Here is a 25498-nt window from a genome sequence, read left to right as displayed (position 1 = left end):
GACTGACAGAGTCCTAATTGAGGACATGCCTCCTGCGGGTGCCCTCAGTGACAGCTGAGTGAGGGAAGGAGTCCTCTTTCCTCTCCTCCCTCCCTCAGGCTACCTGTCCACTGTACCCTCAAGGGCCCCTCAAAGAAGAAGGGGCCCCCAGGCACTCTGAGGGCTGGTGGCTGTCCGCAAGGCTCCCTCTCTCTGGGCCACTTGCCTGGTGTGTGGTGTGGTCTACAGTGGCCACACATCTCTTGGGCCACACCACCTCTTTCCGGACACTTGTGCAGCTCAAAACCGGGTTCTCCTTAGCAGTCCGCCACACTTGCAACAAGGCTGTGGGGCTTTGGGAGGTGAAAATAAAGACATATGCCTAGAACTAGGTGTGTGGGGAGGGGGTCCCCACCTGTGGGCCATCTCTAACCATAAACAGGGCTCTGGTAGGGCTGTAGGCCATTCTCCAGTGTAGGAACCTGGGAATCTGCTTTCCTATTGCACGGACGGCCAAACAGCAAGAGAAATGGATCCTGGGTGGTTCTGGGAACATACTGGGGGGCAATATGGGGCTGGGAGAAGAAAAGGGGGGCATCAAGGACAAAGGTCTAAAAGCAAGCCCTAACATTCAGGGTTCTTCCCCTGGCTTTCTGGAACCTTAGTACCCTTCAGGTACAGTGTGGGTGACACCAGGCAACTGCCCCTGCTTGTGGATTGTGTTCTACCTGCAGGCACCTGACTTCAAGGTGAGCTCACTGCCGTGGGCAATGGCCTGGGCAGGGAGTTTGTTCCCTAGCCCGGGGGTCAGGTGGAACAGAGTCAGTGCCCACTCTGTCTGTCCTCCTCTCAGCTCGCTCCCCAAGTGCCCACCAGTAGGAACAACACCGCTCTTGGGTGGACACTGGTCACTGGCTCCCTTGAATCCACTTCTCCTTCTGCCAGCAGTGGCTTCCAATTTTTTTTGGGCGAAACACATCTCTCTCCACTCTTGGACTCACACTTTGTGGAATCCACTGAGGTTTGCGGTGGTGGCCACAAGCTAATTAGCATTTCCCATGCCTGCGGGGACTTCGGGTACTGTGTCGGCCACTCTGCAGGGAATGTCAGGATGAGCCACGGAGGGTGCAGGGGCTGCACCACCATGCTGGTGCCACACACGCCCCGGGGATGACACTCATCCAGTGGAGACAGCCCAGCTCTGATGATAGGCGGCCAACTGTGTGGACTTCTTGGCTTCGTGGGCCAGTGAGCTCCCCTTCTGCGTGCTCCGGTCTGAGCTGAGTTTCTGCCCTTGTGCCTGTCAGCTCTGATCCCACTGGCTGTGGTCAAGCAGGGGTGCTGGACGCCTCCCCCGAGACTTTCACCCTCTCTGTGTTCCACATGAGAACCTGTACCACAGCTGTGATGGCTTCACAGGGAACACATGCTAAACTCATCAAGCTGTGCTATTTCAATATGTACAGCATATTGTATATCAAATTTACCTCAGTAGAACTGTTTTTAATAAAAAGGAAAAAAAAAAGAGAACTCTGCTAAGTTCATATCCACAGCCTGCCCCTCTGCCCCTGGCTGGTGTTTTCAAAATGGATTTTAGATCAACTAAAATACATTTTCATGACAAACTGCCCGAATCCAGGGACATGACCCCAGTCCAGACCCCAAGCATCCTGATGCAGAGAGTCTGCTTCTGGCTCGAGGTTCCCTGCAGGAACAAGGACACAGATGGACTTGCAGGCCACAGAGCACTGCAGAGAATCAAAAACCTCAGTGCCGGAAAGGAGATTGACTCGAGGATGTGACCTCAGCAATAACCATCCTTCGTGACAGACAGGTTCCTGGGGTGATGGTGAGCTCACAGACCCATACTGCCTGGGAATCCAGTCTCCCTCTCCTTCCTCTTGGTAACTGTCTCACACATTTTTCCAGTGCAAACCTCCCAAACCATCCATCTTCCTCACTTCCTACTGCCAACTACTGAACTGAGCAAGCAGAAGCAGGAGCAATCTGACAGCCATCCACGGTCACCCCCACCGGCCCACCTTCCCACAACTGTGGCCACGCATGCCAGGCCCAACTCTCCCCCGACTCGAGCCCAAGATCCTACCGCTCTCGCCTCCAGGACCTTCTTCTGTCAACTGGCCCCTCTCCACTGGATTAATTACCATCAGCATAGAATCATGCTGTTGTCCCTACAAGCCCTCCCCGTTCTTCAACTGGGTGGTGCTCACATGTTATGTCCACTTTTGCGAAAGTTCATCAAGTTGTGCACTTAGGATCCATGCACTTTAGAGTATATACGTCACACTCCAATTACAAAGTCACACCCTGAAGGGACCCCTGTGATTCTCAGCTGGCCTTTCTACAAAGTTTCTGGAAAGAGTTGCCTAAACTCACTGTATCCTTTCCCTCTCTTTCCAATTTTTTCTTGAGAAAGTGTCAGAAAATGTATGTTTATGTTCTAACAGTTACCTTTATACTAATGTCTTTATATAGTACCCTGGGTCCCCTCTTTTTAATACACTGGACTCCCTCCTAGGGGCAATACTAAAATTAGCGAGTAGCCCTGATCTTCCCCCTCCACTCCTTTCCCTGCCGACATATAATTGAAAGTGATATACCTTGCTCTTACTTAATAAGGCAGTCAGTGAGCTTATTCTACTTTCCATACCTTCTTTTCTCATGTTTTCATTGTACTCTATGTATTCAGAGCATATAAAATTACACATGACTTGTCACCTTTATCCTTGTTATCTAGTCCTATTTCTACAGCTAGATACATTCAATGCTCCCACCAGACCTTCTGCCAAAGCCTCTTCCGTCATTTCTTGGTTGTCTGAGGTTGTTCACTATTAGATGCCTCAAAAGCTGATAGCTTCTGTGAATTCCTGCATGCTCCTGACGGTCTGTGGTTTTGATACCTGAACATCAGTTTGCCAGACAGAAAATCCTAGGGTCACAGCTTTTTTACTGTATATCTTACAAAATGTTACTCTATTTGTATAAAATTTTGCTATCAAAATGTCTGATGCCTGGGCTTCCCTGGTGGCGCAGTGGTTGAGAGTCTGCCTGCCGATGCAGGGGACACAGGTTCGTGCCCCGGTCTGGGAAGATCCCACATGCCGCGGAGCGGCTGGGCCCGTGAGCCATGGCCGCTGAGCTTGCGCGTCCGGAGCCTGTGCTCTGCAATGGGAGAGGCCACAACAGTGAGAGGCCTGTGTACCGCAAAAAAAAAAAAAAAAAAAAAAAAAGCCTGATGCCTCTCTGATTTTCATTCCTTCATAAATGACTTGGTCCTTCTTGACTGGTTGCCCCCCCAAATTTTTTTTTTTTTCTGTACTTACAGGAGGATGTTGTATGTATGGGGTAGCTGTTTGCACTGTACGGTTGGGGGTCTGTCTTCTGGTGCAGTCTCTCTATGGAGCCCCCCTCCAGGACTTCCTGATCTGTCTCCTCTAGTGTCAGAAGCTTCTCTCTCTTTACTCCTCAGTATTCCTGCCCTGCTCAGTTCCAGCTCTTTTTTCCTCAGGGAGGGCTCTTTCCTTTTGGAAGGGAGTTTTTGTTGGGTGTTTCAGATTTGTCCTAGCATTCTCTGATCTTCCCTTAGCTCGTCAGTGGATTCCCATGTTTTGTGTTGTTGGTTAACTCATCTGTGAGCTGGAGCCTGAGAAATATGCCTGCAGTTTCACCGGTGGTTTCTCTTAGTCACTTGCTGAGGTTTCTGTTCAGTGGGTAGTCTCTTTTGAGGAGGGTGTGTGTGGGGAAGTATTTTTGGTGATTTCTGGATTCCTTGGCTCTTGGGACTGTCAGAACCCTTTTTCTCTTCCCTCCACTACCACAGCACAGCTGCTGATTCTGTATCTGTAGAATAATGCTGCAGTTGGTGGTCTGGCCTCACCTACTTGTAGTCTGGGGTTTGTAAGATACCCTTTCACCTGGCTTTGTTAAAGCTGTTGTCTGTGGGCTTTTATTTTTACTCTTAAAGTTGCTTTGTGCATTTTAATGGAAAATTTGGTAAGGTTTAAAAAGCTACCCCAATAACCAACAGCTTATCCCCGTTGAAGGCCACTCCACCGGGCTTTTCTTCCTGTTCTTCCACTGAACAACTCTTGAAAAGGCCACCGTGACCTCTACTTGCCATCTCCAGTAGTCAATTCTTAGTTCTTATGATACTTGACCTCAGATCCAAACTGAACTCTTGACTGCTCCTTCCAAAACTGCTGTTCCTCATGTCATTAAATGGTGATTCTATTCTCTAAGCTGCTCAGGCCAAAAACTATAGGGTCATCTTTTTGTAAACCCTTCTTTATCCCATACCCTCCATCTAATTCGTCAGTTCTCTCAGATCTACCTTCGAATTATATCCTGTACACTAACACTGAACAATCTGAAAAGGAAATTACGAAAATGATTTTATTTACAATAGCATCAAAAAGAATAAAATACTTAGGGATAAACTTAGCCAAGTAGGTGAAAGACCAGATGCTGTATGCTGGAAACTAGAAAATGCTGATGAAAGAAATTAAAGATGCAAACAAATGGAAAGACATTTTGTGTTCATGGATTGGAAAACTTCATATTGTTAAGATGTTAATATTACCCAAAGTGATCTATAGATTCAGGGCAATTGCTATTAAAATCCCAATGACATTTTTGCAGAAATAAAAAAATCTATCCTAAAATTCAGATAGAATTTCAAGGGACCCCAAATAGCCAAAACAAGCTTGGAAAAAGAACGAAGTTGGAGGTCTCAAATTTCCTGATTTAAAAATTTACTATAAAGCTAGAGTAGTTAAAACAGTATAGTACTGGTGTAAGGATACAGACCAATGGAATAGAATTGAGAGCCCAGAAATAAATCTTGCAATACATACGTTCAACTGATTTTTGACAAGGGTGCCAAGACCATTCAACGGGGAACAGATAGTTTTTTGTACAACAAATGGCATTGGAAAACTGGATATCCACATGTAAAATGATAAGTTTGGACACCTATCTCATACCATTTACAAAATTAACTCAAAATGGATCAAAGACCTAAATGTAAGAGCTAAAACTACAAAATTCTTAGAACGAAACAGAAGAAAAGCGTATGGCAACTATTTCTTTGATATGACATCAAAAGCACAATAAAAGAAAAATAAATTGGACTACATAAAAATTTAAAACTTATGTACATCAAAGGACACAATCATCCTCAATCAGAATGAGAAGGCAATCCATGGAATGGGGGAAAATATTTACAAATCATGTATCTGATAAGAGGTTAATATCCAGAAGTTCTACAACATGACAACAAAAACAAACAACCCGATTAAAAGAAATAGGCAAAGGACTTGAATAGACATTTCTCCAAAGAAGATATACAAATGGCCAATAAGATGTGAAAAGATGCCCAATGTCACTAATCACTGGGGAAATGCAAATCAAAACCACAATGAGATACCACTTCATATCCATTAGAATGGTTATTGTAAAAAATAACAGAAAATAACAGTGTTGGAATGGATGGGGAAAAACTGGAACCCTTATGCATTGCTGATAGGAGTGTACAATGGTCTAGCCACTGTGGAAGATGTTATGGCAATTCCTCAAAATATTAAACACTGATTTACCATATGACGCAGCAATTCCACTTCTGGGTACATACCCCAAATAACTGAAAGTAGGGTCTGAAGAGATATTTGAACACCCATGTTCATAGCAGCATTATTCACAACAGCCAAAAGGTGACAGTAACTGAAACGTCCATTAAAAGATGAATGGATTGCCCTGAATCTATAGATCACTTTGGGTAATACTAACATCTTAACAATATGAAGTTTTCCAATCCATGAACACAAAATGTGGCATATGTATACACACACACACACACACACACACACACACACACACACACACGTATGTATTCAGCCTTAAAAAGGAAGGAAATTCTGACAGATTCTATAATGAAGATGAACCTTGAGGACATTATGCTAAGTGAAATAAGCCGATCACAAAAGCCGATCACATTACTGTATGACTCCCCTTATATGAGGTACCTGGAGTAGTCAAATTCATAGAGACAGAAAGTAGAATGGTGATTGCTGGGGCCTGGGGGTAGGGGCTTGAGGATGGGAAATGAGGAGTTAGTACTTAATGAGTACAGAGTTTCAGTTTCCAAGATGAAAAAAGCTTTGGAGATGGATGGTGGTAATGGCTGCATAACAGTGTGAATATACTTGATACTACTGAACTGTATACTTACAAACGGTTAAGATGGTAAATTTTATGTTATATGTATTTTACCACACACACACACACACACATAAGCACACAAATATATATATGTATCCTGAATTTAACCACTTCTCACCAACTCCACTGCTACCACCCTTGACCAAGGCTCTATCATCTTGTGTCCTGAAAACTGTTAGAGCCTTCCAACTCATCTCTGCTTCTATTCTCGTCACTCTCTAGTCCAGCTCTGTTCTAGAGAAATATAATGAGAGCCACACACATAATTTAAAATTTTCTAGTAGCCACATTAAAAAACATAAAAGAAATTGTGAGGTTAACTTTAATAATATATTTTATTTAATATAGTAAAAGTATTATCATTTCAACATGGAATCAATATTAAAAAAATCAAGATATTTTACATTCTCTTTTTCACACTGAATCTTCCACCTCTGGTGTGTAGTTTATGCTTACAGCACATTTCAGTGTGGTTGCCTTTCAAGTGCTCAATAGTCACGTGTGGCTACTGTACTGGGCAGCTACACCTCTATTCCATTCTCAATATGACAGCCATAGCAATTCTACTAAAACATAAACAGACTGTGTCCCTACTCTGGTCAAACTCTCCACTGGCTCCCATCTCACTCAGAGTCAAAGCTAAGTACTCCCAAGGGCCTACGGGCACCACATGACCTGGCTTCCCACTCCCTCTCTAATTTCATTACCTGCACCCTGTCTCCACTCATCTCAGCAGCCTGTGCCAAGCTCAATCCTGCCTCCAGGCCTTAGCACCTGCCATTCCCTCTGCCTCGAATACCCTTTCCCCAGATACCTTAGGGCTGTTCCCTTACTTCCTTCAAGTACCACTTGATCAGAGCCCCCCGCTTCCCCTAGCAATCCTGATCCTTTCACCCTGTTTTATTTTTATCCTTGGCCCTTATTGCCACCTGACATATTGTATGTTTATTTGCTTATGGACAGTCTCTCTCACTAGAATATAAGCTCTAAGAGGGCATGAATTTTGTCTAATCTGCTCTATTCCTAGTGCCTAGAAGAGTTCCTGGCACCTACTGGGAATGCAACAAAATGTGTTGGGTGAACGAAGGGCAGGTGCTTGGAAGGGGCCACTGGGCCAAGCTTACACTGGCTGGTCAGGCCCTGTCATTTGTTGCACTGTGCCTTGAGAAGGCAGCTCAACATTCCTGCTCACATCTCTTTTCATCCAATCCAACCTCACTGTTTCTTGAAATCCCAGATCAAGCCCAACCTCCTCTAAGAAACCTTTCTTAATGTCTCCACTGCACACTGATTCTGCCCACTCCCTTCCCTTCCATTCCTTATCTATTTAATAGTTGACTGAGCATCGATTACAGGGGTGAAAAATTTAAAGGCTTTCATGGGCCAGACCAGGTGGGGTTCTGGGGAGCTGAAGTGTACATGCCACCACTCAGCTCCAATGCCACTCAGTGGGAATGTGGGCCCTGTAATGTCAGGGCCCCTGATTTTTCCAGAGCAGCCAGATATGTGGATTTTTATATGGACTCTTCTAATCATGAAGTGTTTTCACAAATCCAGATTGTTAATAGCACACACATCTTGTCCAAGATACCAAGAAGCAAGGGAGTGATCAAACATGGCCAGGGTGATGTCAAAAGGACTCAGATGTCACCTGCATAAGCTTCCTCTGGTCACAGATGGAATGAGGATAATAACTGTCATGGACTGAAACACATCAAGTTGCTTAAATCTGTAAGTTCATAATTATACTAAAAAGTAAACATAAAGAACTGAATTGGTCATATTTTGAGGATATTTGAAAACCAAATTCATCATTTTAACAACTGGTAAATAAAAAAAAGATTTATTCTGCCTTTTCTATATGAACTGTGCCTCATGGTAACCAAATAGTTGTTGAGGGTAAATTTCTCTATATGGAAATATTCCAGCTAATGAACAGAAGGAATGATAGAATTAGAGTGCCCCCATTTGCAATCCTAATGAGTTACCTAATGAATTATCTAGGCAATGCTTGTCAATGACTGGTAACAGCACATAATCAGGTATTGCATACCTGTTGGTGGAAGTACACAGCACCTCAATCCTGCCTACAAGTGGACCTGCCCCCCACTCCCCAACACAAACAATTGAATCCAAATCTAAGCTGGATCTCATTACTAAACCACCAACTTACAAGAACCAGGGCACAAAAGAATCCGTTAAGCGTTTCCAAGAGATGCAATCGGCAAACACCAGACTGCGAGAAACTCTATAGCACAAATGACCCAATTCCTTCAACAAAATACTGCAAGAAAAGAAAAGAAAAGAAAGAGAGAGAAAGAGAGAAAGAGAGAGAGAGAGAGAGAGGGAGGAGTAGAAACCTATAGATAAAAAGGGATTATACCAACCCACTGTAACATGTGTATGACCTATATGTACCTCAATCCAAATGACTAAATTGTAAAAAGAACATGTGCATCTGGGGAAATGTAAATACAAGTTTTTGATGTTAAAGAATTATTGTTAATATTGTTGGTATAGTAAAAAGATTGCAGTAAAAGGTAACCCTGTAAGAAAGATTGATGGGAGAAATCAATCTCCCAACAGGTAAATAAACACAAGCTGGACAGGCCTAAACAGAGGGCTCTCAGTGCAGCAGAGTTCATAAGGGACAGAGATGAGGGTGGCTGGGCCAGGCAGAGAAGGCTTCTTATGTGGAATAGGACTTGAGGCAGGCAGGGGTGACGCTCAGGAGGACTGGGGCACGTCTCGGCGTACAGAGAGGGCTGTGACCCTAGGCATCGCGTGTGTGGCCAGGACACCTGAGACTGGGGCTGGGTTAGGTTTTCCACCCTGCACCAAGCGGGGACCCTCCCCACCCAAGGCCCAAGGCAGGTACCACAGGGCTGCCTGGGCTCTTCTCCTGGCCCAGACCCCCACCCCACTGCTCTGAAGGGCCCTCTCACCTCTGGGGCTGAGTCCACAATGCTGGCTTTCCTCCCCGCTCTGCTGTTGCCTGGCGGCTTGGATGGCATTTTCTGGAGGAAGTCAGAGATCCTCTGAACCAAGAAATCGCGGTCTTTCAGGTTGGCAAACAGGAAGGTCATTTTGCTCTTAGTGCTAATGGACAGAGGGCTGGGCAGGACACTGGAACTATCAGCTTTTTCCACAATGGTCACCTGAGAAGACAAAAACACCATTTGGGGGTCTGTATCTTGGGATGTAAAGCCAGATGGTTTTGTGAAGCTGAGAGCATGGTGGGCTTAGGTCGTCTTCTCTCAGGCATGGGGCAGGGAGTGGACGAGGGGCTCTCCAGGCCTGGCCGATTCATATTCTGACTCTACCGCTTGCTGCTGTGTGAGTTACATGCATGTCTGAGCCTCATTTTTTCAGCTGTTGATGGGTGTGAACATATCAGCCTTGCAGGACCATCATCAGGATGGTGACACAGAATGTAAAGCCTGAGCCCAGCTGCTGGCCCTGATCAGCTTCCCCAAGATGGACAGTCATGTCCCTGCCCTAAAGCACAGTGAGCAGCCCTGCCTGCAAGCCCTCCTGAGCACTCATTCCCTCAGCACTTCCTGATGTGCGTCCTGGGCCCAGTTCTGACTGTGAGGTGTGTGAACAGAGCAGTACAAGTGTGCAGGGCATAGGATAGGCTTTTAGGGGGCAGGGCCTGCAGCCTGGGGTGGGTACAAACAATGGACATGCAGGCTAATGAACACGGTCACCAGGGCTGGTGGGGGCCACAGGGCAAGCTGGGAGGCCGCTGGGCTGCTTCCTGTTGAAGGCACCTCTGGGGAGGCAGTAACTGAGCTGAGACCCGGTGCAGCCAGACGAAGAGCTAGGGGAGAGGCCAGCAACCACCCTGAGGAGGGGGCTGGACTGGCGTGATGGACAAAGAAAGACCGGAGAAGCTGGGGCAGAGTGAGAAGGGGTGGGCTGTGTGTGTGTGTGTGTGTGTGTGTGTGTGTGTGTGTGTGTGTGTCTGTCTCTGTGTGTGTGTGTGTGTGTGTGTGTGTGTGTGTGCGCGCCTGCATGTCTGTGTGTGGCAACTGGAGATTCTTCTAATCACAGAAGATACCGGAGGATTCTACCCAGGGTGAGCAGATTTTTAAATTATGTTGGCTGCTGTGGAAGGATGGGATCTAAAGGATAGGTCCTCAAGCCTTAGGTGGAGACAAGGTACTGCTGAGGTGAGCCAAGGAGACAGCTTGTCTTAGATGGTGGCTGTAGAGAGGAAGGGACATGCTCTGGAGAGCAAGCTGACAGGACATGCCATGGTCAGGATGTGGGAATGAGGCCAGGTCAGAATCAAGGATGGCTCCCGCTTTCCACCTCAGCAAACGGATGGAAGGGGGTGTCACTTCCAGAGGCGAGGATGAGATTTGGGAGTGCAAATTCAAGAGCCCAGTGGACACATGAGTGTGGCTGGCATGAGTGAGGAGCCCCTGTGAAGCCCCCTGGCTAGGATACTGAGGTCAGTGCTGGGCAGGGGCCTCCATCAGGACCAGCTGCAGAGCCCCATCCCAAGAGCTTCCTGGCTCAGCCAGAGCTCTCTGCCATCAGGAATGTCAGGACTCATCAGGAGAAATGGAGCTGGGCCTAACATGACCCTGTAGTCAGCCCCCAGGGCTCAGGGTCAGATCAGTACAGCACCCAGGACAAATCCACAGACCTAGTGCCAAGGAGAGCGAGGGGTCAGGGGCCAGCTCTGAGTCCCTGAGCCTGGAGCTGTGGCTCCTTTAAGTCCTTTGCCTCTGACTTCCCTTGGGGAAACTGAGGCAGCACACTACCTCACACCTGTTTGCAACAATACCTGCAACTTCAGGGATTTGTACAAAGGCCAGGGAGGTCCCACTGCTCTACATTTTAAATAGAAACAAAATACTGTGTTTTAGCTTATAGCTTAAGAACCTCACTTAAACCTCAATTAAACAGCCAGTATGCCCTGTTGGGCCATGAGGAAAAGGAGGCCTTGGAGGGGTGGATGGCTCTCCCTCACTGTCTACACCTTCACGGCAGCACAGGACAAATGGCCTTGTTTCTACCAGAGTCACTGTGGAAGCCCAAGAAACTGGAGAAAAAATAACTCTGATAGGTGAGAGCTAACCCCACCCTTGACAGGTGACAGTTGACCCCACTCCTGAAAGGGCTGACTTCCGATGACTCTGCTGGAGCCTGAGCCACAGCCAAGGCAGGTGTCAGGAGAGGAACAGTGAGGTGGCCCCTGAGAGTAACATGGGGCTGGGGTGGGATCAGAGTCCTCCAAGCCCAGCCAAAGCAGGGCTTTGCCAAAGTCTAACTGCAAGGCCCAAGGAGGCAGGACTAGGGGACACTCACCTGCAGGAGGCCACTGGGCTCTGACCAGGGAGGTGTGGGTCCTTGTTGAGGTTTTCGTATGTCCCACTGTGAGCTGTGCTGGCAGGCCAAAGCCCACCGTATCTCCTCACCAGGTGAGGTTGATCCCTGAGGGGGCATCCAGTGCACCCACTCCCGCCAGGGCCTGGTACAGGACAGGTGCTTGGGGAGCACATGAACCACCATGTGCCCTCTGTACTTACATCACTAAATCCTGAGGGGCTTCCTGGGCTGGGGACCTGGCCACGTGCCCTGGTAAGAGAGGGAAGAGCTGGCAAGGACCTAGGGCTCACCTCCCGCAGGGGTATGATGAGGTGGCAAGCATCCTCTTCCTTGCTGGCAAAGCAGATGTAGTTGCTGGAGATAAACATCTGGCCAGGGATGTGTAGCTTGTTGAATGGGGTCCACAGGGTGCAGCCTGTGTGGCCGTCCAGGCGCTCGTCCCCGGGCAGCCGGAACGTGGCACAGTAGCACTCGTTCTTGGCTCGAGCGTCCAGGTCTCTGGTGAAACCAAGGTGGGGGAGATAGAAAAGCAGACAAGAGTTGGGGCTAGCACACTCACAAGGCGGCCTCATGCCCTCGGTTTCCACGTTGGACTCAGGCTCGTGGGGGTCCTCCTGTGAGCAAGTTGTGCCCAGGGATCTCAGAGTTCAATAACACATGCACGCTGAATGGTCAAGTAGTAAAATGTGGACATCCGTATGACCAGCAGAGGAGTGGTCAACAAACAGCATGCTCGGTACTGAGGGTGGGTGGTGCCCAGAGGGTGCCTGCACCCGCCCTGCCGCTTCTCACTAGGAAGACCAGCCCCACCTAGAAACTCAGACAAGGCCTCCCGACAGGCAGGTGTGGAGTCAAGACTAAAACACAGGGTGCTGGGATTTCCCCAGCGGTCCAGTGGTTAAGACTCCATGCTTCCACTGCAGGGGGCATGGGTTCGATCCCTGGTAGGGGAACTAAGATTCCACATGTCACGTGGTGCAGCCAAAAGAAAAAAACACAGGGTGCTGTTGCTTAACGGAAATGCACACTCGCCAGTCCGATGGCTGTGTGAGGCAGGGGCCCGGTAGCCTGTTCCTCGCCCCCGCGGTGGCCCTGTCCTCGTAAACATCTCTCTCTTCCCAGCCCCATGGGGGCCGCTAGCAGCCTGAGCTCGGCCTGGCAGGCACACCTCGATGGACAATGCCAGAGACTATCAAGTCCGGCCCTACTCATTTTCTTTCTGGAAGGTTCTGAAAGCCACCGTGTCACTTGCATCAGGAAAGTAATATCCTTGGACAGCATTCTGGTCCTGAAGGTGCACCCAAGAGTCTGGGCCTAGGCCACAGTCTCTGCACACACAGGTGTGAATCTGGCTGTGGGCCCCAGGGGCTCAGGGAATATCTGAGCTCCTGGCTGGCCTACAGGTTTCCCCTAAGCTGCAACGGAAGAGCGAGAACAGAGTGCTCTGGAGGGGCCAGCCCTAGTGAATCGTTCCTCTGTCTACCAATTCCCACAGACAGGGTGGCAGAGACCTCAGACCTGTGCAGGGCTGTCTCCTGGGGCCTGGGGTCAGGGCCCAGGGGTCCTGAGAAGAGCTGTCAATCATGGCGGGATGGAGGCGGTGTACCCTGAGCTGGGATTCTGAAGCCTTCCTGAAGAGGCCTCTGGGGATGCCCTGGCTGACGTGGTGGGGCGCCTGTGCTGGGCTCCACTGCTCACTTAGAGCTAAGGCACTGGGGTCTGGGGCAAGCTGCTCTACCTCCCTGTGCCTCAGCCTCCTGTCTGAGACCAAGGAGCCTGTGAGAGCCTCCCTACCCCAGGGCTTTGAGAAGTAATACATGAAGAACTCCCTCCACGTCAGCGTCAGCGGTAGGTTTTTCAGGACGACGCCTCTGTGAATCTCCTGGTGCCCTCCCCACTATCGAAAACCACCCCTTCACCTGGCCCCCTTTACACGCAGGGAGCCTGTGAAGGGTGAGGAGGGCAGGTCCCTGCTGGGGGTGGGGGAGGCACAACGCACCGCTTCAGAGCCGAGATGTTGCTGTGCGGCCGGGGGGGCCTGGGCAGTGCTTTGTCTTCCAGGAAGCCCTCGCTGTCCAGTAGCTGCCGCATGGCAAGGTTGGCCAGCTGCTCCATGAGCTTGAAGGTCTCGCTGATGTTGAGGAACATGGAGAAGAAGAGCTCCTGGTCCCGGGTGTCCACACGGATGCTCTCAGGGAAGAGCAGCGTGGCATTCTTCTCCAGCCGTGTGACGTCCACCCACTGCACCACCAGGCTCACTGGACACCAGAGGGGACAGACACACCATCAGGTCAAACCAGCTGGAGGGCTGGGCAGGCAGGCTCCTGACTCCTGCCTGGCCCTGGAACCCATGTGGGGGAGCGGGCAGCATCTACTGCCTGCCCGTTCCCCACCCCCAGGCCCCATGCCTGAGCCTAGCTATGCTGGGACACCAGCTCCACGAGGAGGGACTGGGCCATCCTGGGCCAACCCAGTGCCCAGCCCCGAGAATCTCCTGGGTTTGCCCACCAAATGGCTAAAGGATGAGATGAATGAACAAACAGAGGTGAGCTAGCTGAGACCCTGGACTTGAGAAGCCCCACCTAGTGGGAGTGCACTGATGTGGGAACAAGTCACAACATGGTGTGACCAGCACAGAGAGGATGCTGGCCCCTGCCTGATGAGAAGATGCAAAGGTGGGAGAAAGGCAGGGGAGGTTGTGACAGGTGTGTGTGCATGGCTGGGAGCCGGCCTTGCTGGGCCCAGGAAAGGCCACACTGAGAGCAGCTAAAGCCCTGGGGGCTCTTTCTGGGGGCGACATGCAGCAGAGTTCACTGGCTGGGAGTCTGCCTTTTGTCCTGAGGCCAGGGCTTCCTGTGGGGAGGGACCTGCAGCAGGTGGCTGCAGGGGCACACGTCCAAGGCACCATGTAACATGGAGCCGCTCAGGGATGATGGGTGCCCGGCACTCTACTTGAAAGAGGGGAGGCCCTGTGCAGAAAGTCACTACGTGAAGAACTGTGCTAGTTGATGTATACATGACAGGAGCCCCCAAGAGCCCGGTGATGCCTGGTTCAAGTCTGGAGTTCTGGTCATGGGCCACTAGGTTCTGGGGAGACTCTCTGGTGGGTATGTGGGGACAGAATATCCGGGGGCCGAGGAGGGACAGCCCTCAGGAACTTCGACAGTCTGGGGAGGCGGTACACTTTATAGAGGCGAGGTCGAGGGTGAGGGCAGAGGAGGATGCCCTGAGGATGACAGGGCCAGCTGGGGGACTGGGGCTAGGGGGGACACAGGGGGCACTCCTGCTGCCTGCACTCACCCTCCTTGCCCAGCAGGAAGGAGTAGAAGCACAGGTGGTTGACGGTCAGGTAGAGCCAGCCCTGCCGGGGCACGCGGCCCTTCCAGTAGCTGCAGGAGTAGTAGTTGACCAGCTTCTCTCCCTCGGGCATCCCAAACTGCTTCCGCATTTTCAGCTCGGCCTCCTTGAATTTCCCAGGGTCCTCATCTCCCTGGGGCTGCAGGTTCTTGTTCTCTTCTGCGATGATGCCCTGTAGGAGGACAAGGGGACTGGTTCCCGCAGGGAACTCAAGTGGTGGGACCCAGGACTCTTGGTCGCTGGCCCAAGGGCCACAAGCAGGTAGGCCTGTCGTCTGCTCTGGCCAGACAGATGCTGGGCAATTTCCCCTAACTCCCTGAGCTATTACCTCTACTGGATCAGAGAAGGGAATTTTTAAATTTACATTTTAGCTATTTTAATGTAAATATCTGAAAAATATAATACATAAACATGGTAAAAAAATGCAAGTAGTAAAAAAGTGTGTTCAGTGAGAAGGGAGTCTCCATCTCCTCTGCTGTTGTAGCCACTTTGTTGGTTTCCTCCCAGACAGGCTGGCACTGATGCACCTTTAAGCAAATACATGCAATCTGCTCTTTCCCCTCTTTCTTTGCCCAAATGGGAACTTGCTGTGGCACTGTTCTGTGACGTGCATTTCTTGTGACAATGTCTTGGAGGATCTTCTGTACTTGATACTCCCCCCCCACATACCAGGGGGCTTCTGCCTCTTGCCCCCGCTCAAGGCCCACAGACCAGCTGCAGGACCCACCCAGCTCAGGACCTACCCAGTTCAGGGTCCAGAGATCAGCCACAGGGCCAACCAACTCAGGGCATATCTATGCTGTATCCCACCAGCATCTTCACTGGGCTCAGGGTGCCCAGAGACATCACCCTGGGCCACAAAGCCAACCCCAAACCTCCTGGGGTAAAACAGGTTCTTAGTGCATTTGGCTCAAAATGTACATGCAGATTTTCCAGGAGGATGATGACTTGATAAGCTAAAGTAATTCAAGGCAACTGCTGTGGGCCAGATTGCTGCTTCTGCTGAGCCTCCTGGCAGCCTCGAATTCCTGTAACCATGAGCAGGGAGAACAGCCAGGAGTTTGGGTGAAGACCCAAAGGTAAGATGTAACTCCATCTCAGTATAGCCAGTACCACTGTAGCTGCAACTCCAACCTCTTCTCTCTCTCAAGCTGCCTCTGGTGCCTCCCCAGAACACTACTGCAGGAATTAGCTCTATGTTTGGGAAAGAGGCTCTGGCAAAGCACCCTTCTTGTTACTAAGGCCCTGCCCTTGTCTTCTGCTTCCCTCAAATGCACCTACTGGGAGGTTGGGAAAGGGGCCCCACCAGTGGAAAGGTGGGCCCCAGACAGCCTGTGGGCCATCACGGCACCCTGTCCCTCAGGCCACCTTCCTGGGTCTCAGTTGGCAGTCCCCTTTCCCCACTCCTTCAGCTGCACCTGGGAGACCCCCAAGCAGGGAGCAGAGGGGCTGACACTCTGCTTTGCATTTTCCTCTGCATTGTCCGCTGGCCTCTACTCAGGAGTAATGGTCCTCGCCAATGGGAATGAACGGCCTGGCCCACAGGACTGGGATTTTGTTTGTTTGCTGATACAAGTAGACTGTAAAAATCACTGGGCAGATTTTAAATTACTGATTCAATTTCTTTAATAGTTTTAAGCATATTCAAGTTTGCTATTTCTTTGTGAGTCTCAGTTTAAGTTCTATTATGTGGTAGACCAAATAATAGCCCCCCCCAAAGATGTTTACATCCCAATCCCCAGAAGGGTTGAGAGACTGACTGGTTGACTAAAGAGGCCATGCTGCTGGCATTCAAGAGAAAGGTAAGGGCCAAGAATCACGGATATGAAGCTCCTGAAAGCTGGAAAAGGCAAGGAAACAGATTCTCCCCTTAGAGCCTCCAGGAGTCAGCCTTGCCAATTCCTTGATTTTAGCCTGTGAGATTCATTTCAGACTTCTGACCTCCAGAACTGTAAGAAAAGGAACTTGTGTTGTTTTAAACCACTAAGTTTATGGTAACTTGTTACAGTAGCAACTGGAAACTAAAACATATTATTTTAAGAGTGTCCATCTTGTCTCACTTCTTACTATTTATGGGCTTAAAGCTGTTTATGGCATTCTCTTTCTCTCTCTTTTTTTTAAGATTTTTTTGATGTGGACCATTTTTAAAGTCTTTATTGAATTTGTTACAATATTGCTTCTGTTTTATGTTTTGGTTTTGTGGCCACGAGGCATGTGGGATCTTAGCTCCTGGACCAGGGATCGAACCCACACCCACTGCATTGGAAGGTGAAGTGTTAACCACTGGACCACCAGGGAAGTCCCCTTACTCTCTTTTTTCTTAACCCTGATTTATTTATTTATTTTTTTAATTTTTATTTTAAAATTTTACTTATTTTTGGCTGCATTGGGTCTTCGTTGCTGCACGTGGGCTTTCTCTAGTCGTGGCAAGCGGGGGCTACTCTCTTTGTTGTGGTGCGCAGGCTTCTCATTGCAGTGGCTTCTCTTGTTGCAGAGCATGGGCTCTAGGCGCACGGGCTTCAGTATTGTGGCATGTGGGCTCAGTAGTTGTGGCTCATGTGCTCTAGAGCACAGGCTCAGTAGTTGTGGCACACAGGCTTAGCTGCTCCGCAGCATGTGGGATCATTCCGGACCAGGGCTTGAACCCGTGTCCCCTGCACTGTCAGGTGGATTCTTAACCACTGTGCCACCAGGGAAGCCCCTAACTTTGCATTTTAAATAGATGCTATCATATTTCATTCCCAACATTACTTATTTGAGGTTTCTCTCTTTTGTCCTGGATCACTTTTGCCACAGGTTTGTTTATATTTTACATCTGTTTTTGGACCTGTTGCTCTTCTGTATCATTCCTTTATTTTCTAAGGAATTAACTTCTTCCCTTTGTTACAGGCATACCCTGAAGATATTGCAGGTTTGGTTCTGAACCATAGCAATAAAGCAAATGTCACACTAAAGCAAGTCACACAAATTTTTTGGTTTCCCAGTGCATATAGAACTTAAGTCTACACTATACTGTGGTATATTAAATACGCAATAGCGTTATGTCTAAAAAAATAAGGTACCTATCTTAATTAAAAAATACTTTGTTGCTAAAAAAATGCTAACTATAATCTGAGTCTTCAGCGAATAGTAATTTTTTTGTGATAACTATATTTCCTTCTTTCTAATTTCCTGGTTTCTCTGGCGTTCTAACTTACTGAATTGGACACCTGGCTCATTAATTACCACCCTTTCTTCTTTTCCTCACATTATAAAACAGAAAATGTAAGGCTTTAAATTTCCTCCTGTGTCCTGCTTTTGCTACATCTCACAAATTCTGATAAACAGTAGTATTTCCATAATTTCCCAGTTCTCAGTTTTTTTGTTTTTTTTTTGTGGCCTCGCATCTTACAGGATCTTAGTTCCCTGACCAGGGATTGAACCTGGGCCCCAGCAGTGAAAGTGCCAAGTCCTAACCACTGGATGGCCTGGGGATTCCCTCAATATTTTCTAATTTCCATTTTTTCCTTTGACTCATCTAGAACTTTATTCTGTTTTGTTGGTTAGTTTGTTTGGGCCTGGCATAAAGGAAACATTCCATAATGTTGCTGTTATTATTATTATTGCCCAGCTGGCTCATTAGGAGAGTGAAGACTTGCCTCTGCTCTCTTTGTCTATTTTCCTGGAACTAGAAAGGCAACACAGGTCCCACCCTGAACCCCAAGGTACACAGAGAACTGCTGAGGAACTCTTGGTGCCATCTGCCCAGGTCTAGGAGGTTCTGGTATAATGAAGTCACAAGGGCTTGCCCAAAGTAAGTTTGCATCATGAAACTTTGACCTGGTAACACCTCTCTGAGGAATCTAATCCAAGGCAATAATCCAACAGAAAGAAAAAGACACACACACACACACACACACACACACACACACACACACACACAGATAACTCAGATAAATGCTCATTATGTAATTATTCACTAAAGAGGAAACAATCTAAACATCACTGTGATGTTTTCACACATTGCTACAATCTTCATAATTATTTTGCTAGCTGTAAAATATTCTACTAAGAATACCACATATGACTGACCAAGTCCCCTGAATATACAGTGCTCAGCACAGTACTCATAAAGAAAATACTCAATAAATGCTATGTTAGCAAGTATGAGCCCTCTCAATTTGCAGAGGAAAGAACAGCTGCTTCCCCTCTTACCATGGGACTGGGAGGCATTGTTTCCAGCCTTTTTGCTAACAGTGTTGCAGGGAACATCCTGATACATACGTCATTCTGGACATATGAATACACTGTAGGGTAAATTCCAAGGAATGGACTTGCTGGGTCAAAGTGTCTGTGCATTTTGAAGTAATGTTAGTTTTATAATAGAAATATACCTAAAATTATCCTGTCATTTCCAACTTCTTCCTCTATTGGCCAAGGAACTGGCTATCAGAGTTGTGTATCTGCATATTTGCTCTGAGGCCCTTTGCAGGGAATGGAAACTCCCAGCTAAGCTTAAACTCCGTTGGCTGGCCAGTAGATGGGGCCTGCATACAATGAGTTCAACTGCCCCTTTCAACACTAAAAGAAGATCAAACCCTTCGTTTCCATCTCTGTTTAATGGGGGAAAGAACTACACGGTGTTCTCTGAAAGTTATAGAAGATGACAAAGGTGAACACTGGTAGCCCAGAGAAGAGAGTGAGAACCAGTAGTGGAAAGTGAATCTTACGTGTATCTTGCCCTTGACGAAGGTGGTGATGTCTTCCTCAGTGTCAAAGATGGACAGTGTCTGGAGTAAGTTATTTTCCAGCCATTCCCAGTGTTTTGTGATCTCTTTGCGGGAAGAACCTAGGAGAGGTTTGGTGGCATAAAGAAAAGGAAAATCATAAAATCACCAGGCCTTAAATATAAACTCAAGAGAGATTAAAATGGCTGACCTAATTTGCTATACCAAAGTGACTACAACCTTTGAGCTGCTTACTCTTTCCTTCTTCATGTATATGACAAAAGTCATAAATGGTCCTGATAAAAACACAAAATAAAAAAATTCCAATAGAATTACAGAGTCATGAGGAAAATAAAGCCTCAACTTCCCTCTAATGCCCAGAGTAAGAGTGACTGCTAGTTTCCTCTGTGCCCTACCAGAAATAGTCTATACATTTGCAGGTTTGCTTACTTACTTTTCTTCGAGATAAAAGGACTTAATGTGGTCTTCCATGTACAGCTGATTAGCCAGACACAGTCAGACTTGGTATAGGTGACTGTGGCTCTCCTGAGAATGTAGGCATCCACAGATGGCAGCTGGAGCTTCCTGTAGGACTCCAGGCCCCTGGCTGGCTGGTCTCCTGCTGGGCCAGAGGTGCTCATCCCTCTCTCTGAAGCCAGATGCCCCACCCAGGTCTTTGCCTCCTCCTCCTCATCCCAGTTCACATCCCAGCCTGGATCCCGTCTCTTCCAGGAACCCCTGTCTGACCTTTCAGTGTCTGGCTGGCCCCCAGTGTCTGCCCCACCTAGGAGGGGGTCCCTGCCCTCCTCAGGGAGGGGTTCTTGTGGGCACTGTAGGCCCAGTGGAAATGGGAGAACTCAGAGAGGCAGCCCATTGCCACTCCCAAAGAGTGAGGCAGCTGTTTTCTCTGCCTCCATCAGGGAATTGGGAAAAGGGGCCCCAGGAGGAAAATTGAAGGGATGAGGGAAGTCCCTTCCAGGCCTGGCTTCCCCTGCCCCTCTGGCACCCCACTTTTTGGGGTTTTTCATGTGTCTGGCATGGGGTTTTTGCATTTAAAAACTCTTCTCTGAATGAATTAACACAAGAATAAGAAAAGGAGTGAAAGCTCTGCTTCCTTTTCAGCAGCCTAGTGTGGGACAGTCTGTGGACTGTAAGCACCCAGAAGGCCCAGTTGCTTCTGTGACCACGGCAGGCCCACACACTCGGCATGGAGGGAGTGTTAGCAAAGAGGTGAGTCCGACATGACTGTGGACCACAGACGTTTTTTGCTGGGCGCCCGATCCCTGGTCACCCCATCCTTCACTACCTGGCTACAACTTTTCCATCAGCTGAAGACTCAGCTCTGACCCCGCCCTGGCCAGGCTGAGTTGGTCCCTGTCATCTCCTCTGGCCCAGGCATCTGCTCATTGCTCTGTCACATGTCACAGTCCAGCCTGACTTGGTTAGGGTTGATTTGTTTGTTTCTTTACATTTACCCAAGAGGCTCACCACCCTAACAAGCGATTCCACAGAAAGACCCTCTCCCATGGTCTGTGGGAGGATGCCCATGTGAAAATGATTAAACCCAGAATCATACAACAGTGATAATCATAACAATAGGTAACTATAAATAGAAATTACCTCTGGAAGTTCCTAAATCATCCATAAATTATTTTTTTTTCATTTTTCTTTGTATATCTATTATGGCCTCCTTTCCCTAGTGCACAGAGGCCAAGGTCTAGTTGTTAGGTGAAGTGAGTTCTTTCTTTCTTGCTCTTTTTGCTAAGAACCCACATTTGAATTTGGAAGTTGAGTTTGCATGTGATGCAACCCTCTTACACACATGTTCCCGGCAGCCTAAAACAGAGGAATTTTGTCCACAATGCCTGTGTGGATCTGTCTGCACTTTAATTATAAATATTTACATATATTCACTTAAAATAATTATTAGTTAAAAGCAACTCAATCTTCATTTAGCACTAAGTAAACACTGAAACTATGCCATCTCTACGCTAGGTACTGGGAATAAAAAATATAATAGCTAATTAAATTATTAAGTGCTATTTCTGTTTTCCAAAACTTTTTATGGATTATCTTATTTGATTCTTAGAGCACCTTGGAGACAGGTACAGTTATTTTCATTTTATAGGATGAAGCTGAGGCACAGAGAGGTTGAGTATGTTGCTCAAGGTCACCTAGCTGGGAAGTGACCACACCATAACGCTAATCCAGGCTGCCCAGCTGCAGAACCTGCCCACACCCTCAAGGAATTGCTGGCCTAGTGGGAGAGCCAGTGAGCCTTCAATGCAAAAGTGCTGGTGGAGACACGGCAAGTCTAGAGGAGGGAGAAGGGTAGGTACATGAGTCCGGGGAATCTGGGAAGGTTTTCCATTGGATGTGACATCTGCGTTGGTACTCAACAGAGCAGGAGGAAGTAAAGTAGACATGGGGCGACGCTGTAGGTACACCAGCCAGGACAGGTACAGTTAAGAACTTCAGGCCCGGCAAGTGTCTCGTCTGGCCGAAGGCCAGGTGTGAGCTGGTGGGGTGAGGAAGACAGAAATGGAGGCAGGCAGACCCTGAGAAGTCCTTTAATGGCAGTCTAAGGAGTGGAGATTCAGTGGCAGGTGTCAGTAGGTGTCTGCTTTTGGAGAGCTGAAGAGAGGTGGTGGGTAAAAACAGAGAGGCACGAGCAGATGAGCACAGGGGTCTGACCAGGGCAGGGGCTCCACAGTGCACCTGGGTCCCTCCCCAGCAGCAGGCCCTGATGCCACCAATGGGGTTCCCACAAGGCCCCACGGAGTAGCCATACTCCTCTCTCCCCACAGAGAGGCTGCTCTCACTACCACTGCCCTTCTCCTGAGAAGGAACACCTTGAGACAAAGATGAACATCTCAAGGGCCCATTTTAGAGTGAAGCGTTTCATCTTAGCCCAGGCACACACCAACTGCCCTGGGCCCTACCACATAGGAAGCCTCTCTCCTGCCAGTGCCCCACTCTGGGCACCCTGGTGCCTTCACCCCTTGACCTCTCCCCCCACCCCCCCAAGCTGGAGTCCAGCTGTGAACACTCCCATCACTTCTCAGGTCTCCAAGGAAAACCACTATCCTGGGGGACAGTGACACTGTGGCTTCTAGCAGAGAGAGATATTCAGCACAGTGGACACGAACAGGTGCTCTGGGTCTGATCTGTGGTTCTGTGTGACTTTGGGAGGGTTACTTAACCCCTCTGGGCCCAGTTTCCTCATCTTCAAAATGGGGAAAATCAAAGTTCCACCTTCTGGAGTTGTTGGGAGGTTCACATGTCTGGCATGCAGGAAGTGCTGTCTGAGTGCCAGCTATGACTGCTGTTTTATCCCAGGGACCTCAGCCAGGCTGAAAGGGGACTTCCTCCTGGACTCTTGGGAGGGTGGGTGTGTCCTCCGAGAAGGACAACTACCAGTGATTCTCGTTATTCACAGTGGTTATGTTCTACAAAGTCTTCTGGAACACTGAATTTGCCAGTACTGCTCCCAGGGGAGCTACAGGGCTAAGTTCGTGCGAGCCTCTGGTCACAACATTTTCACCAACCGATCAATACACTACTTTGTCTTATATGTCTTTCTGCTTAAAGACACCTCATTTAATATATATTTTTAATACCCTAGCATTGAACTGACAGCCAGAAGCACTGCAACTCATGCCTGAAGGAAGCTCATCTAACTTGTATTTTCTCCATAAGGCACATCACAGCTTCCCACGCTTAAAAACACCACACAGCACTTCAGCATTATACCTGGGGCCATTTTAAACAGCAAAGTCACCAACAGATAACACAAAATGTGAGAAGCATGGTGCTTAAACTTCTAAAAGGAGACATGTTTATGGTTTGAGAGCTGAAACAAGAAGGCAGAAGGATGCCTTGTTCCACCTCAGCTGGGAACCTGTGTGTCTGGTGATTCAAATTTTTCATTGCTCTGCAGACACACATTTCCACAGATGTCCACAAATGACCCCAAAAGTACCACAAGTACTGATTTTGGGGTTTATAGATAACTTTTAGTGAGTAGGTGAATTAAAAAAATATGTAGTCCATGAATACTGATAAGCTGTATCCGCCTTGAGAAAAGGTTAGCAGGAGAACATGGACACTGCCCAAGGCCAAGCCCTCAGAGAGGCACGCAGGGCTTCATGGGGCCCATGTCCTCTTGTCCTGCATCTGTGCACAGCTGAGCTGCCTTCCTAAGCTGGATGCTGGCCTGGGCTGTGCTGTCTGAACAAGGGGCAGCATCAGGTTCTCAGTGGGCCATGTCCAATGCAGGAATGCAGCCTGCGTCCCCTCCCTCTCTGGGGCAGGCCCTGCCCAGCACCCCTTGTGATTCAGGGCACCTACCGCACGCCACTGTCCAGTAGACCTGCGAGTCCTGGGTCTGGTGCAGGATGCGGTAAGGGGCCACCCGGGCACTGGAGTCCAGCACCACATCCAGGGTGCCCACGAGAAGACCTGGCAACAGGGCAGAGAGAGGGGAGGGTGAGGGAGGGCTGGGCTGAGAGCTGGGCCTGGCTGGAGGCAGCCATGAGGGTAGCAGTGCCCCCAAAGCCCCAGCCAAGAGGGTGAAACACCTTACATTACCCTGGTCCGTTAAATTACTTCTTTTTCCTCAAAGGCCTTCAGCCAGTGTCTGATCCCTATCAAAAACTCCCCTCCCACTTCTTCCTGGAAGCTTCTGCTTGTCCTCCTGACTCAGAAATACTTGCAGGCAGGGGCAGATTCAGGTTTTATGGGGCCCAAAGCTTAGATGATCTGGGAGGCCCTCTTCAAGAAAAATACAAAATCAGGTTTGAAAACAAGTATTTCTTCAGAATAAGAAAGTACAACAATGACAATTAAAAACAACAATACTACAAATATCACAAAATCCAAAAAAATAATACAGTATGTTTTATTAACTGCCAGACACATCTCTTAAGACATGTTTCTCTGACATGTGCGGCCTTTTTGGCTGTGTACTCTGATGCCTTCTTCATAAGACAACGATTTTGTAACATCATTTTCCACATCAACAACAGGAAGATAATGTAGCCTCAAAAGTCATGAATAAAAAGAACATGCAAATTTTTAGAATTCTCCAATTTAGGAAAACACCGATTCTGTTTTGTTTTTTTTTTCCACCTCTGAACTGAAGCATTTTAGGGCATTTCAAGTTTTCCTTCTCATCACAATGTCATTGACATTTGTCAATGTCACTATTTCCCCAATAAATTAGAGAAAATGTCTACCTTTTACCACTATCCGATTCATTCTTCTTCATTTATTGAATTATCCAGCTACATAAAAGCCTGTCCATTGTTCCTATTTGAAACTTATTTTTTCCTTTTCATGAAGAGCTACTTTTGGTATGATCTGAAAATATTTTGTTACCATTTTCCTGTTGATATCAGAATAATTTCTATTGATTTTATTGCTCGATTTTAACATTTCTGTTTCATATTCCATTTTTAATTTGATTTTTCCCCCCTCCAGTCTCTAATAAATAAAATAACCAGTTACAAAAGAAGGTACTCTTCACCTACATCCAAGTCAGGAGTCTGTAATCTCTCACCTGTTTTACTGAAATGTTCTAAAATGCCTCTCTAAATTGCAGTTAAAGCGGCATATTCAAGCCTTATCAGTGTTTGGAATAAACTGCTTTTTACTGTTTGTGTTGAGGTTTCTCTTCTGGTCTCAGAAATTTTATTTTAATTCCTATACTGTTGGCATATCCATACTGCAAGACTTGAAAACTTTTTAATGGGCAGGCCATCTCATCACATTCTTCAATGAAGAATCTAGGTTGGTATCTGTTTTTAAAAGACAGCTTGAATAAAACCACATCACTAACTGTTCCTCCCCCAGGGAGACAGTGGTCAGGAAGCCAT

At 47.9% G+C, this 25498-nt stretch overlaps 1 protein-coding gene across 16 annotated transcripts in view; it reads right to left on the bottom strand.

Annotated features, from left to right (window-relative positions):
* Positions 1-25498, bottom strand: part of TBC1D9B (TBC1 domain family member 9B) — a 44151-nt gene that overhangs the window by 16862 nt on the left and 1791 nt on the right. For all 16 annotated transcript variants that reach the window (XR_002176838.3, XR_004525973.2, XR_012331001.1 and 13 more), the window contains exons 2-7: positions 23973-24083; positions 19626-19744; positions 14860-15088; positions 13559-13817; positions 11850-12057; positions 9162-9374 (exon numbers count right to left, since the gene is read on the bottom strand). Coding sequence is in view for 12 of the 16 variants with exons in the window: in XM_033853679.2 (XP_033709570.1) it covers positions 9162-9374; positions 11850-12057; positions 13559-13817; positions 14860-15088; positions 19626-19744; positions 23973-24083 (1139 nt within the window). In the remaining 4 variants the exon portion in view is untranslated. The remainder of the gene's footprint in view (positions 1-9161; positions 9375-11849; positions 12058-13558; positions 13818-14859; positions 15089-19625; positions 19745-23972; positions 24084-25498) is intronic.

The sequence above is a fragment of the Tursiops truncatus genome, chromosome 3 (assembly GCF_011762595.2).
Source record: "Tursiops truncatus isolate mTurTru1 chromosome 3, mTurTru1.mat.Y, whole genome shotgun sequence".
Taxonomy (NCBI): domain Eukaryota; kingdom Metazoa; phylum Chordata; class Mammalia; order Artiodactyla; family Delphinidae; genus Tursiops; species Tursiops truncatus.
Note: the sequence above shows the minus strand (reverse complement) of the source record. Positions and strands in the feature narration are given on the sequence as shown.